The 15958-nt window shown below is 46.7% G+C and overlaps 1 protein-coding gene across 1 annotated transcript in view; it reads right to left on the reverse strand.

Annotated features, from left to right (window-relative positions):
- SPON1 (spondin 1) overlaps positions 1-15958 on the reverse strand; it is a 361268-nt gene continuing 345310 nt past the window's right edge. Inside the window, exons 9-16 of the mRNA XM_056116221.1 lie at positions 15610-15750; positions 14897-14972; positions 13774-13956; positions 7855-8025; positions 7578-7745; positions 6675-6839; positions 4582-4845; positions 1-2483 (exon numbers count right to left, since the gene is read on the reverse strand). Of these exons, the coding sequence (XP_055972196.1) occupies positions 2320-2483; positions 4582-4845; positions 6675-6839; positions 7578-7745; positions 7855-8025; positions 13774-13956; positions 14897-14972; positions 15610-15750 (1332 nt within the window). The 3' untranslated portion in view covers positions 1-2319. The remainder of the gene's footprint in view (positions 2484-4581; positions 4846-6674; positions 6840-7577; positions 7746-7854; positions 8026-13773; positions 13957-14896; positions 14973-15609; positions 15751-15958) is intronic.

Consider the following 15958-nt stretch of genomic DNA (forward strand, 5'->3'; position numbering starts at 1 on the left):
TTTTCATTTTTGTAGTAAAAAGTCTTTTATTTCCAAAATGATTGGTTAGCCAGTAAAAACTACAAACAACCTAGCACAAGACTTTGGTAAGAAAGAGATTTGACATTTCTTATAAACTCCCCCCTGCAAACAAACAAAAAATAACACTTACATAACGAGAACCATGTTACTCATTCTCAGCCATTACTAACCAGTTACCTTGTTTTCTGTCTCCAGAATTAGGATTAAAAATTTACCTAATGTGAACCAAATAAGAACACAGTAGAACTAGGGTACTTGTCCTCAAGGTGACTTAGGAATCCCCAGTTTATCAGGAGTAAGTATGCCATTAGCAGTTCAGAGTGATTTTGCCCAAGAGAACAGATTCTGTATTGAAACGTTGTTTTGTCCACATAAAAAAAATTTGTTTTTCCCCTTTGTGGTAAACTTTTTTGTGGGTGGGGAGAAACCAGTTCTTCTAATGATTTGGAAAAATGTGAGAAACAACTAAAGCTCTAGCAAGCTCAGGGATGTGATAATAATGGCCTTCCCAGAAACAGGGAGCAAAATCCCCTTACCCTTAGCTGCATCTGATTGGGGTGGCTGTCAAAAAGCCTAACCTTCTAAACTCTTAATAGTTTGAAAACTCAAAAGAGAGACCCAGTGCCCCTTTTTATTGAACTGCTTTGTGTTAAAAGAATACAAATTCTGAGAAAGTAGCGCGCGCACACACACATACTCGCACACACACATATGTATAGTGTTCGAAATATACTGATGTGTTGAATACGAATTCTTAGTATTCAGAGCATTGTTTGCATCTCATCTGTGATATATATTTGGATTAAGCTTAGAAAAGAAGATCTACAACAGAAGAACAGTTTTAACAAGTAAATGAGCAAAATGCTAGGGACTCAACTCAGTCAAATGTCCTTCTACATTAGTCCTTGGGAATCAGTCTCCCTGAATTTGGTGTGCTTTTGAGTGCTTGGATGGGGTGATGAAGGGCTGTGCGTGGAACTGAACCATAGGGTGAACTTCACCCTGGATAAATCAGATTTCCCCAAGCGGGACGTAAATAGATTTTCTTCCCCAGCTTAATTCTGTAATAGTCCTTTCTTTCTAGAATTTTCTTTCACGGTTTCTGAGATTCTTTTCTAGATAAAAAGTTTTGTAGCTGGGGGGGAAAAACAAGCCCAACTCATCAAGTACACAGATAGTGGTTTCTGTTGAAACATTGGTTGGTGGACTTAGCAAAATTTTTGCACCACTTTTAAAAAAAAAGTTCTTAAAGACTGGTTTGGAGCTTGAAAACCTTGATGCATGTGAGATTTAAGATTTAAGGTTTGGGCATGCTGGAGAGGCCAAGGCTGCTGCCTTGGCCCAGATTCCAGAGAGCAGCTCAGGAGCTACAGAAGGCTCAGAAGCACCTGGCAACCTAAACAGTGGCCAAAGGGGGAAGATACTTCGTGGACTTAGTTACTCTCTTCCTGTGTAAGAACCCACATCCTTCCGTACAAAACAAGTAGCCATGACATGAATAGATTCAGAACTTAAAAAAACAAAGCCACTGAACATCCATGCTGACCTTCACACCTACCAGCTTTATTTTCCCAAGACCCACCTGCCATTGATCAAGGAGACACAACAAGAACACCCCACTAAATTACTTTCCCAAAGTGGGTGAAATTACCCCCTTTGGTTTTCTCCTTTAGAGGGTGGGAAGGTAGCAGAATGATTGGGGTGGGGGTGCTAGTAGTATTGAGTAAACAGAAAGTAGCTTCAGGTGCAATTGTGGGTTTCTATTTGATCACTAAAAGAAGGCAGGTGGGGGTCAGGCTAGGGGAGAGCGCTGAGTGGATTGGTTTGTACTTTGCGTTTTGAAAAGGGGCAGTAGACCAAATAAGTTTGAGAAGCCCTTCACTAAAAATAAAGGAGCTGGGCAATCGTTTCCTGCAAGAATGAGCTGGCTGATGAAAATAAGTGGAGTCTCCTGATCTGACGATGAATATTCTCTCCCTGCTACCCCTGGGACGAGGAGCAGAGATGGAGCTGCCTTTCCTGGGTAAAGAGGTCAGAGTCTTGGCCTCAAAGCCCAGACAGGTGCTCTAGAGAGAGACTTGTTTGTTTCATACTGGCAGAGGGTCCCACTTGGCCTGCACCAATCAAGAAGTATACCAAGAAAGGGTGTCCCGGGCATCCACAAGACTATTGGGCACACCACAGTGTAGAAATGAAATCTAATGTACACGATATAAATTGCCTTAAACAAACAAGCAAAACAACCCAACCACTGGGGACTCTGGAATCTAGATTCTGGAAAACCCGGACCCTTGCTCGCTAACAAGGGTGAACATTGCAGGCTCTGATCTCCTTCTTGTCTTTGCAGCTGGTAAACTGGGAGCTCTTGAACCTCTTCTTTACCGTCATGTAGCGTTCCTGAATCCCACCGCCGCACAGTTTGGTGCATTCCGACCAGGCTGTCCAGGGGCGCATCCTACAGCCTGAAAGCAGAATGCCTGGTTAAGTGGGCAGAAACCGGAAACAGATCAGGGTTGCTGAACCCTAGGAAACAGCTGTCACATTTAGTTATGTGGCCTTTTCTGCTTTTGTGTGTGGTGGCAAGTTAAATACCTGAGTCCCTATTAAGGACTTTTAGGTCATCTGCTTCAAAAACGAGACCATAAAATACTTGGTAGCTCTTCCTAGTAAGGAATGGGGCCTGTTTCTTTGAATCTGAGCTCTTGTCCGTGGGACAAAAGCAAATGCGGGGTGGAAAAGGTGGTTGGGATCCTTCCAGAAACATGGAAGTAAGCCTGTCTTTGGGAAATAATGTGGGGAGAAGCCAGGCCCTGGAAATACAGGTGAGGCTGCCCTCCCAGCGCACAGCAGCCACTTGAATAAGCCTAAACTCTACCTTGGAAGAATCATCCAGCTCGGCCAGCCCTTCTGACCCACAGGATGGAGTTAATGGTTGCTTAGGAGTGGCTTTTAAATGCAGCAACCACTCAAGGACCAAATCATCACTTCATTTCCTTATGCTTTGCTCCCAAGTACTTAGTCTCCCTCTGTTTAGTTAATAAACTCAAGCACAATTTATTTTTCCTATGCAGGTAAACATGTCCTTTTCAATGAAGACTACTCTGGCCCCCAGAGATTAGGTTAGATCTTCAAAACAAACACACAAACACCAACTAAGAGGCCTGAGAGCTCGGGCGAAGAGCTGAGCACACGTTTTGCAGGAAAAACACCCAAATCGATCCAGCACCACCTTGTGTGACCCTTCCTCCCACCAAAACAAAACAAAAAAGGCCAGGTGTATGTCTAGCCTGTGCCATCCTGGGTTTGATTCCTGCACCATGTGGTCCCCAGAGCATGGCCAGGCGCATCCTCGGGCTCCTGCATTGAACCTCCGGCCCAGACGGTATAGGATCACCAGTGGTGCTCCTGGGCCTCCCTCCTGCTTTCAAACAACTCGCCCCCCCCCCCCCCATTACTGTATCTAGAATACTGTTTCTGATTATGTAGTCAGTATTAGCTGGCGTCCATGAAGATCACTGCACAGTGCTGCTCATAGACCTGTACTTACAGGATGTTTGCTGACTATCTTGCAAAAGGTAACAACACCAAATATTTTGTGGGGCCTGCGCAGCAGTACAGCGGGAAGGGCACTTGCCTTGTATAAGGCGACCCAGGTTCGATCACCAGCATCCCATATAGGTCCCCTGAGCATCACCAGGAGTGATTCCTGAGTGCAGAGCATTGCTGGGTGTGTCCCTACCCCCAACAAAAGCCCCAAAAGTTTGTGGGGAACAGCAGGAGAGCTCGAACGAGAATGAGTGCAGGCAGGTGGGACATTTGCCTTGCTCATGGCTAGTCCCGGTTCGATCTTTGGCATCCATATGTATTGTTCCTCAAGTCCTGCTGGGAAGATCCCTGAGCTCAGAGCCAGGAGAAAGCTCTAAGCGCAAAAGGAATAATCCAACCCCCAAACAAAACAAAAACATACACCTGGAGCTTACCCCACTTATTCTGAGTCCTAAAGCAATCCCAAATTATGCTGGATGATGGGGGGGTGGAGCACACAATCGGTTGCGTGGGCTACAAATTTAGTAACTTGCCTCTGTGCCACTGACTGTTTCTGTGGCCACTCTACACCGAGCAGCTCTCCACAGGCTCGTTAAAACCATCCTCTTTTTTTTTTCCTTTTTGGGTCACACCCGGCGATGTTCAGGGGTTACTCCTGGCTTTGCACTCAGAAGTTACTCCTGGAGGTGCTTAGGAGACTATATGGGATGCTGGGAATTGAACCCAGGTCGGCCGCGTGCACGGCAACAGCCCTACCCGCTGTGCTATCGCTCCAGCCCCTAAAGCCATCCTCTTGCTTCAGACCATCTACATTACCGAGTCTCCCTCCTCCCCTGCCTGGTGCTTCTCTCCCCAGGCGCTCTGCAGCCACGTGTCCTGGGTGCACGCGCGCACGTCCCGCCCTGGGCACCTTTGCCATCACCGCTGGGCCTCTCGAGGGAGATGGGGAGCGCCCTGTGCTCCCAGGGCCGCTCTCGCCTTGCCCGAGCTGGGCCCGCACCCCAGGCGCGGTACCTGGGAACTGCTCTCCATCGGCTTCTTCCCGCAGCTGCTCGCTCCTCCGGCTCTCGCGGGCCTCCCTCCAGCGCAGCTTCTGGATGGACTGGTTGCGGAGACATTTCCGCAAGCGGCACTTTTTCCTCTGCACCGTCTCGGGGCAGGGCGCCCCTCCGAACTGGGGCTCCATTTGGATCATCCGGGTTCGAATCATGTGGCCTTTCCCGCACGACTTGTTACATTCCGACCACTGCGACCACTCGCTGAGCTCACAGTCTATCGCTGGAGAGACACGGGAGCAGAGTGAGGACGTTACCCGCCAGCCCGCCCGAAACCAGAGCCTTCACCTCCACTCTCCTTGACACAAAACCCAGAAGCAACCAGAAGTGGGGCAGCTCCCCCAGTCTTCAAGAAGAAATGGACATTCCGGATGGAGATTTCCAGCCTACTGTCCAGGAAACCCTCGAGGCAGGAAAGGTGCTCAGGTTATAAACCTGCATTCTAGACAGCCACTCAAGAAGGCTTGGGGGTAGGGGTCTTTAGACATGGGTTGGGGGGTGTGGATGGTCTTTGGGGATATTCAGAGCCTCTTGTATTGAACTTTCATCTTTTGGAATATTGAGAAATTCAAGTGGGACTAGACTGAATGAACCCCAGTGGTCAATTCCTGAGCATTTTGTTACTTTCACAATTAAGGCCCAGGCAACTTCTGTCCTTGACATTATCCTGAGCTCTATTTGTGGCTGTGTATGTCCAAAGCAGGGGCCAGAAATGGGAAATTCAGCAGAAAGAATGGATGGGAGCAAAGGGCTCTAGTGTGCTGCCACAGAATGAGGTTCAGCACATTCTTGGTAAGCCAGCATCTCACCTTTGCGGACAGGCTCTATCTCAGTCTGATTCTCAGGAATGTGTCTGACCTACAGGGGCAAATAACTCCCAACTCTCTCCACTATTTTTCCAGAGTGGGACTAGACTGGAGCAAAGAAAGGGTTGTTCTGCTCAACAATGTCAGGCCTTTCACCCCTGAGGAAGGATATTTTAAATTTTCACATTAGGTTGTGAGGATTAAATGAGAAAAATGCTCCAAGAAAAAGTCCTGATCCCTAGTAACTACTCTTTATAAATACACTATCAATATTCTCTTCCCCCATTTCATTCAGTGCTGTTGACAGAATTTTGTTTAATGGCATCTCAGTCAGAAGGTTCTGGATCCTCAACTCTGGTGATATGGGTTGAAGTCAAAGTTATCAAAAGTCCCAGGCATTATGTTCTTGGGTGTCTGGGTCCTTTCTGCTCTTGACTGCGTCTAGTTAAATGAGCCCAGGTACTGTACCAGGGAATATCAATTGAGGCTGCTCGGTCCAGTGCTTGTCACTTTGTACTAATTCAGTTCAACCCTCAGAGCAACCTTGGAAGTATTCCCTGATGTTGAATTTTATAAAGAACAGGGATGCTAAGCTGGGATCTGAATCTGAGTAAGGAACCTGAGCGACAATAAAGCAGAGAGGCAGAGAGGGAGCAGGAAAAAGCAGGTGCCTTTCCTGGGAAGCTGGAAACCAGGTCAGAGCAAATGTGTCTGCCTTTCCCCCACCCCAAAGAGCATCTCTCTCTTAGTCAAGCAGAAATACCACCTCTTTCTGGAGAAGAGTCCCTGTGGAATAAACCCTGCTGATCACAAACATCTGGGGGTGGAGGGGGCGGCAGGGAGGTGGCAGGCAGCGAGAGCTTGTTCTGCTGACTTGCTGACTGGTCTTACCAAGGCTGCAAAGTAGAGGAGTGACTGATTTCTAGCGGTGAGTCTCGGGAAGAGAAACAGCACAAAAGAGATTGGAAACCCCATCGTTCAGGCGAGTCTAACGGGGCCGAGGAAGAAGGAGCCTCTGCTAAGTGTTTTCCCTCAAAATCTCCTATTTAGAGTTCCCAGCAACAAGCAATTTGTAGAGGGTAGTGAGAGCCCCACTTCATAATGAGATTCATTGCTTATGCGGATAGAACTGAGCATGCTTCTTCCCAGCACACAGTTGTGCTAAATGCCCTAATCAAGTGATTGCCCTACCGTGGGGGTTGATGGGAGAGAGATGAGGTGGGCTCCCAGGAGCTCCTGAACTTACGACATTCTGGCAGCATGCACTTCTCCGCCTGCTCCAGCTCCTCATTACAGTCCCCGAGTTCAGCCAGAGACTTAAGCATCCGCTGGCGGGTCCGCATGCCCTTCCCACAGGTGACGCTGCAGTCGCTCCACTCAGACCACGGGGACAGCAAGCATGGGATGGTGTCTAGACCAAGAACAAGGTCAACTGCTGAGGACAGAGAACAGGCTTCTTGGCTCTCTTTGCTCTCCCCCACTTCCACCTATGGCCCTCAGATAAGAGTGAAATTGAGGGGTGCAGATAAGAGTGGCCTCGTCCCCCAGCACCAGTGGAGTGTTCTTGTCACTCTCCATCAGCCTTGCTGTGGGTCATGACATGACATCACATGGGACTTAGTAGTAGGAATCCAGGTCCCCCTTTGAAAGGGTACTGGGTGTGTGAAGAGGGCCATGCTAGAGACAAACATCCCACATGCCCAAGAGTGCACCATGCAGCATTTTGGCTAATTTGCTGCTGGAGTTTCTAGTTTGGCCTTATTTAGTTGTGTGCATCTGTGCATTTGTGCAGTGAAATGCAGGTCCATGCACAGGGTAGCAAGTCAGTGTGGAATCAGAGTTAGGGATTCAGAATGCCCTTGGGGAACTGATATCCTGCCAAAAGCAATTTCAACGGCCTCTGTCTAAAGGCATGCTGAGTCCTAAGGGGATTCTATTCAGACCCCACCAATTTCCACCCTTCCCAGCACTGCTCAGAATGGTTCTCAGACGAGGCTACTCTAAGATTGGCTCACATCCTTAGAGGCCCAAAGTTGCTCTTGGTAGAGTTCAGCTTGATCAAGGGAAAACGCTTTTCCCCTGCCACTGCCCAGATGGAGGGCATAGGGTCCCCGTGGACAACCCCATGTCCAATCTAGTCCCGACTCACGACACTCAGGCATCATGCACTTCTCTGCCTGGGACATTTCCGCCTTGCACATGGAGCCATCAGCCGGGCTCATCTTGACCATACGGTGCCTCTTTTTCATGCCCATCCCGCAGGTGGCGCTGCACTCGTCCCACTCGCCCCATTCGGTCATCAGGCAGCTGTTGGGAGCTGGGGGTGGGGGTGGGGTGGAGGGTCGGGCGCCTTTGGAATCGCTTCCGCAGCCCCTGGGGCATCCCTCCTCCTCCACTCGGCCCGCCCGTTCGGCGCCCCCACTCACTGCACTCTTCATTGACCGTGCACTTCTCTATCTCCTCGGTGGGCAGCGTGCACACGGAGCCGTCCTCTGGGAACTGCTTCACGTACCTCTCCCGAGAGCGCATGCCCATGCCGCAGGAGATGCTGCAGGGCGACCAGGTGATCCACTCGGACATAGTGCAGGTGGAGCCATCTGCAACACAGCGACAGCAAGCTGCAAGCCCGCGCCGCCGCCAGGGGGCGCGCCGGCACACCCCGGCTGAACTCCCAGGGCCCGGGAATCAGAAGGAATCAGCTGACTTTCAAGGGGAGTCAGACAGTTGAAGATGGAAGTCAACGTGGTAGCTACAAACCTTTGAACCAGGAATTGTTCCAAATGCACGGATTACTCCTTGTACCATGACAACACATTTCAGTACATCTCTGAAAGATGTTTAAATGGATAGAAGCATGCTATACACGCATATGATAGAATATATAATTACATATAGTGTAAGTTAAATCATAACTTGTCTGAAGGACCTCAGATGTATCAAACATCTAAAAGCACTGAGTGTAGTAAAAATCTGACAAGGGTGTAGGTCCGTGATAGAGGGCATACCTCACATTCTGTTGGTTATATGTCTGTCTGTATGCCAGAACTAAATTGTTTTGACCACTGTAGCTTTATAAGAAGCTTTGAAATCAGAAGTGTGAATCTTCCAACTTTGTTTTTTTCAAGATTGTTTTGGCTACTCAGGATTGGTTGGTTATTTAATGATTTCAGACTCCCTATGAATTTTACAATACATTTTACTATTTTTTCCAATATATCTATTTTTCTACCTGTAGCTTTGTGTTCCCCATAGCTACTTCCAAACCAGATAGTTATCTTGTCACTGTCACTGTCACTGTCCTCTTGTTGTTCATCGATTTGCTCAAGTGGGCCCAGTAACATCACCATTGTGAGACTTATTATTACTGTGTTTGGCATATCGAATACATCACGGGTAACTTGCCAGGTTTTGCCATGCGGGCGAGATACTCTCGGTAGCTTGCCGGCCTCTCCGAGAGGGGTGGAGGAATCGAACCCAGGTTGACCGGTCGGCCTCGTAAAAGGCAAACACCCTACCACTGTGTTATCTTGTATCTACATCAATTCTCCTTTTGAACTTGATTATTTACAGACCAGTTAGAAAAAGGAAGGACAAAGGTTTCTGTGGATATTTGGAAGAAATTATACTAAAACATGAACATCCGTTTAATTACAGCAACTGTGTTTTAGTTTGGTTTCTCCTAATTATCTGGGACAACCTCTCTTCCACTTTCAGGGCACTAGCAGAGAGGTCTCTAGTAAAGAAAGATTAGTCACTGTGCCATCACACCCCAGCTGTGGCTCTCTGTGCTCAGTTTAGTTCACTGTCAATAGTTAGGCAGAGATCTAAGGTGGTGGCCCAGTGAAATAAACACTCTAATACACTGCCACATAATCTGATATTACATCACAAAGTTAGCTGACTCCTTGTCCGAAAAGGTCACACTGTCATTTGTTTGGGGATGCTAATGGAACTTCCAAAGTTCAAACTCTTGCGCTCAGAAGGCACTCAGATTGGTGCGTGACAGTGTTCTGCCTGCCCAGGGTAAAGTCTTGCCAGATCACAGAAAGCCTGAGTTACGGCTTTTCACCCAAATACTCCCAACGACATCAAACTGGAACATAAGTATCTAGTTGGTTGTACATGCTGCCTTTAGCTAGCCTTGTCCCTAAGTCTGAAAAGTAGTTTTTAGCTGTGATTTCTTACTGTGTACTACATTAGCTGCAGGTTAAATAACCATGCATAGGTATCACCAATATACAGGGGACTGCCTGTGGACTCTTGTAGCTGGTCTCACACTCTGATATCAGGCCTTCTAACTTCATCAGGGGGCATTCCCACAACCTCTTCCCTTTTCTGAAAGAAAAAAAAATCATTACCTAACAAAGGAGCACACAGGTGTGCCCTCTTGTGCAAAATCTTCCCTTGAACTCCAAGAAGGAACAGGTTTTTCTTCTCCTCTGTGCTTTCCAGTTAAATAGGCTTTGCTTTTATTGTCATGTTTTTAATACCTGGAATTATTGCCAGTTTATATGCCTATATTTTCCTCCAGAGTAGAATGAGATCCAAAGCTTACACATCTGTTTAACCTAAGAGTATACCGCTAAGCACTCAGTAAATGTTAATTGACCTGAATAAATGAATGGGTGGGGATGACTTCATTTTCTTCTTTATTTAGAAGTAGGCCGGTTATACACTACACACACACACACACACACACACACACACACACACACACACACACCTGTCTTTACACAAGGAGTAGCCATTCCCCACCCCCACCACCATGGCAACAGAACCACCTAGCTATGCAGAGAAGGTGGGGTCCTTACAATTGGCCTAGTGAGAATCTTGTCCTTGATCATGGCCTTTTCTAACACCCACAGATGGAAGCCAAGCGTATACAGCTCCCAGTATCAACACAGAGGTTAGTGATACTGCCTTCCTCATTCTTCTGTGTCCTCTCTCCTAGCACACACAGACATTCCATCCCCACTCCCCCGTCTCCTCCCCATTAGCAGCTGGAGTGCGTTCCTCTTTGTTATCGGTCAGCAGAAGCAGTGAGATGTGTTTATTTGCTTTTTGTGTGGTTTGGTCCTGAGTCTCCAGGTTAAGTCTTAGATTTGGAACTGGCAGCTTCTGACGGTCACTAAAATTTCAGGTTCCTCTCCAGCCAAAGAGCTTCCCCTATATCTCAAAATACATGCATAACTTCTTTGCAGAGTAGTTCACTAGTTTTCTGTACTGATGGACAGTTTCTGTATCTTCACTGCTCAATGTGGGCACAATTAGTCATATATGGCTATGGAACAATATGGTTAGTGACTGAGGAAATGAATTCTGAGTGGGAATAAGTATCCAACCAAGAAAAAAATGCTCAAACATGGCAAAATGATTTTCAACCATAGTGCCAAGACTATTCAATTAAGAGAATTAAGTTTTGTTCAGCAGTTGGTGCTGGGATATTTGAATATCCATATACCAAAGACTTGAAATATTTCCTAACACTATGCACAAAAACTAACTCAAAATGGATAAAGTCATAAAACTATAAAACATAAAAACAGAAGAAAATACAGGACAAAAGCTTCGCAACATTAGATTTGGTAATGAGTCTTATTTCTGATCCTGAAACCACAGGCAAGAAGATTTAGATGAACTGAATTTCATAAAAATTAAAAATGTTGGGGCTGAAGTGATAGTACAGCGGGTAGGGCATTTGCCTTGCAGCGGCCAACAGGGTTCGAGTCCCAGCATCCCAGAGAGTCTCCTGAGCACTGCCAGGAGTAATTTCTGAGTGCAAAGCCAGGAGTAACCCTTGTGCATGGCTGGGTGTGACTCAAAAAAAATGTTTGTACCCAAAAGATGGTATCAAGAATGAAAAGGCACTTTGAAAAATGGGATAAAATATTTGCAAATAATTTACCTAATAATGTATTGATATCTAGAATATATAAATATGGCAAGTTTCACTTTCCTCTGAGTGCCTTAGTATGGGTACAAACAACCATAAGCTCGTGGGAGGGCAGCCAAAAGAGGTGGATTAAGCTGTACTTGAGGGAGAGCTAGAGAGTGAATGATTCTGCAAGAGGAAGCATTCTTCAATTATCCTCAGCTAGAAGTGGCTCTCTTCCTACCATAAACACCCCATCTATACATCTCTTTCCCATTGCCTCTTTGCTCTTCAAAGACAGTTGAGATCAGAGTTCAGAATCAATAGTGAGGCTGAGAGAGGAGTAGTACCCTGGAAAGAAGGCAGCTGACACAGCAGTCAAGCCAGTACCATCTTGAAGCTTGCATCATTGTAGTCCATCTGATGCACACTCACCATTTAGGCCCTGCCTTTGAGCAGGGGCAGAGTCTAGAATTCTTACTACCAGCCCAAAGACCCTAGCACAGGAAGTGCTGTTCCAATTTAGATGGAAATGGGAAATACGCAGTCAATGGGGCAAGATATCTGAAGTCAACCCTGGCTAACCTTTTCACCTGCTTCTGAATAAGAGATTGAGATTAAGGTGCAGAAACAGACTGCTTGCTACTAGCTGCAATTTTTCATAAGAAGTTTGCTATCTCTCCAGTAACTTGTGTCTATTCCCTAAGGCTGAGGAGGAAGGGGAATGGTTAGTCTATCACAAGAATTATTTTTGGGGGGTGGAGAATACCCAACTGGCTTATTCCTGACTCTGTGCTGCTCAGGGACAACTCCTGACAGGGTTCAGCGATCAAATCAGAATTGGCTATGTCAAGGCAAGAACCTAATGCCCTGTACTGTCTTCTTGGCTAATCTCAAGAAATGTACACTGGTAAAGAGACGGGTGTTGGAACATTGTATGGATTAAACCAAATCATGAACAACTTTGTAACTGTGTATTTCATGATGGGTCAACAAACATAAAATAAAAGTCACAAAAGAAAAGAAAAGAAAGAAAACAAAACAAAAGAGGAAAGGAAAGAATTCTTCTGGGAATGCTGATTGGTCTGGCCTTTTTGGAAAACAATTTGGGCATACCTTAAAAAAACTAAAAATTGAGCTTCCATCACTGTATCACAGTATCACTGTCCTCCCGTTGTTCATCAATTTGCTCGAGCGGGCACCAGTAACATCTCCATTGTGAGACTTATTGTTACTGTGCTTGGCATATTGAATATGCCATGGGTAGCTTGCCAAGCTTTGCTGTGCAGGTGAGATACTCTCGACAGCTTGCCGGTCTCTCTGAGAGGAGTGAAGGAATTGAAACCCAGGTATGCTGGACCGACCACATGTAAGGCCCTATTGCTGTGCTATCTCTTCCATATGACCCTACAATACCACTTCTGGGTACAAAAAGCCTAGTAGAAATGACATCTGGACCTATATGTTCATTGGCAGCAGTATTCACATTAGCCAGAATCTGGAAACAACCTGGGTGCCCGAAAATAGACGACAAAGAAATTTTGGTACATCTACACAATGGAAAACTATGCAGCTGTTAGGCAAGATGAAATCATGAAATTTGCTTATAAGTGGATGGCATGGACAGTATCATGCTAAGTAAAATGAGTCAGAAAGAGAGGGCAAGACATAGAATGACTGCACTCATTTGTGGAATACAAAAATAACATAATATGAGACTAACACCCAAGGACAGTAGACACAAGGGCCAGGAAAATTGCCCCATAGTCAGAAGCCTGTCTCATGAGCTGGGGGAGAAGGCAGCCGGAATAGAGAAGGGAGCACTAAGACAGTGATGGTTGTAGGAATCGTTCAGGATGGGAGATAAGTGCTGAATAGTGGATTAAGGACCAAACGTGATGGCCTCTTAGTATCTGTATTGCAAACCATAATGCCCCAAAGTAGAGAGAGTATGGGGGAAATTGTCTGCCATGGAGGCAGGGGGAAGGTTGGAAAGAGGGGGATATACTGGGTACATTGGTGATGGAGAATGTGCACTGGTGGAGGGATCGGTGTTTGATCATCGTATGACTGAAACTCAAACACGAAAGCTTTGTAACTGTGTCTCACAGTGATTCAATTAAAAAATAAAGAATTTTTCTACCATGCTAAGATACACTATGTGCCCTTGTATCCCTGTTGAAGATAGAGGTATGTCTCAGGTGTTCCCACTGACAACTACATGCAGGGTCCACATGCCCCAAGAGGTATGCTTTTGACTGTACAAAAGTCCAGCCTGGGTGGGGCAAGGCGGCACTGATAACCTCTTGCCCTCCTCCAACATTCTCCATTCTCTCTCTCAATCTCTCTTTCTTTCTTTCTTTCTTTCTCTCTCTCTCTCTCTCTCTCTCTTTCTCTCTGTCTCTGTCTCTCTCTCTCTCTCTCTGTGTGTATGTGAGCATCTCCTAGATGCCTGTTGCCTGTGTGATCTCACCTTCATCGCTGCATCCTGGGCCCATGCAGGGCTGGAAGTCCTGGGTGTCGGGACAGGGGACACTGAGGTCCAGCTGTGCCTTCAGCATGCGCTGCCGCATCCTTTTGCCTTTCTCACAGGTGGAGGAACTACAGGCGGACCATGGGGACCAGTTGGAGTAGATGCAGGTTTCAGGAGTGTCATCTGGAGAGAGTAAGGGACATGTTTTTCCTATAGGAGCTGTGACCAGTCAGTCCTCTTCCCAGATAAGCTCATTTGGGGACAAGAGGATCTCTGCTACCTGACCTGCCTGGGCAGACCTGGGCACTCCCAATGGACGCCTCATTCCTCTCCTTTCAAAGTTCCACATTAGCACCAAGTATCTGCATAACATGTTTCTAGGGACGCAGCTCTCATTCACCCGTGCCTTCTATACTGGAACTTCTTTTCACTTCCAGTCCCTTTCCTTGGCAGCGCTGCACTCACACAGGCGCAGGCATATCAGAGGTGGCTTGTGTTGCATCATCTTCTGACCATCTACCAGCTGCCATGGTAAGAGTAAGGGCAGCTGGTGCCCACTAAGCACCTATCTGGCACCAACGTCACTCTAAGTGCCTTTCATGTTTGATTCTGTTTGATCCTTACAACTGCGCACTCACTACGAGGCAGCTGGTGCTCTGTTTCACCGATGAGGAAATCCTGGAAGAAAGGCAAGTGTCCCGCCCACAGTCAAGCATGCGAGCTGGAGCTGTGTGGCTTCTGGCTTCAGACCTGAGTCAACAAATGGCTCTGACTATCCCTCCTGACCAGGGTCTGGGCCTCACTTTCTTTCCAGTAGAGTGGGCATCGCCTCTTCTGCCTCAGAGGCAACTGCGAGAATCCAAGCAGAGTGTGATTTAGATACCTCACAGCTTAGGCAAATGCAATTTACATCATCATTTTCAAGAGCCAACACCGTGATCCATATTCAGTGTCACTTGCCAAGAGTGTGCTTTGTGCCTACACGTGGCCTTGTTTGGGATAGTGTCTTAGGCAGAAATCCTTGAACATGAGACTCCCAAGTCAAGGGATATAATACTTCTTCACTCTGGGGACAAATAAGTTATGATGCCCACTGGCATCCAAGGGAAACAACATTATGCACCTTCATCTTTCTCCTCTGGAGCGAGATCTGCTACAATATCATCCACGTTGTCGGGTACAATATTGCACTGCTCTCCCTGCAAAAGGAATTTTTCATGAAAGGTTCACATTAAAGAGAGGAGTGTGTGTGGCAGGACATAAAGTCTTATACCCACCCCATAAAATATCATCTAAATTCTCATGCCACCCTGGAGCTCTGAGCCAATATTTACAGTCTGGCTTACAAAACATATAGCTAGATTCGATCCCCAGCCTCCATTTGGTCCCCCAAGTACCATCAGGAGTGTCCTCTGAGGGTAGAGCCAGGAGGAGTAAGTCCTGAGCTCTGTCCGCTGAGATTCCAAAATCAAAAAGAAAAAAGCAAACAAAAAAATACTAACTTTTTTTTTTTTAAAGAAAGAGTCATTAACCAAGGATGGTAAGTGTGTGGCACACGAATTACCATTTCCTGGTTCCTGAGCCATGACAGACATTAATAACTGATTTTCCCACTCACGATTAGCCTGGATCAAATCATGAAATCCTCCATTCACTTTGCTCAGTTATAACTTCTGAAATGATTTGCGTATATGAAAACCATGAGAGGCCCTCAGAATTTCTTAGCCTGAGTTATGCCAAGGACCCCCTCCCCTGGGTTCTTGAGCAGAAAGGAATATGGTCTCCTGGGCGCTCCTGGGGGAAGGGTTCATGCCAGGGTGAACTCTAGGCCAGTACCTTCCGGGCGATTCTCTCGATGACAACTCTGGCTACTTGAGTGATGGAGCCGCCCTCTGGGTCATAGAAAGGACTCTGAGGATGATCCAGACTGGTCAGGGGCCGAATTTTCTCCTCGGGAATCGTGGGTTTGTTGGGTGACTGCAAGTAAGAGAGGAAAAAATGCATAGATGTTGGAGATAGATGTTGGAGACAAAACTGATTAAAAGCACAAAAGCAGGCTCTGGGAGATAGAACAGGTTGCAGACACATGGCCTGAGTGCATCCCTGGCATATCCTTTTGTGAAAGCAACACCCTCCCCCCAACCCCTCCAACAAACACACTCATTGCTGGTATGACTGGTGGACC

Source organism: Sorex fumeus, unplaced genomic scaffold (assembly GCF_029834395.1).
Source record: "Sorex fumeus unplaced genomic scaffold, SorFum_2.1 ptg000030l, whole genome shotgun sequence".
NCBI classification, from domain to species: domain Eukaryota; kingdom Metazoa; phylum Chordata; class Mammalia; order Eulipotyphla; family Soricidae; genus Sorex; species Sorex fumeus.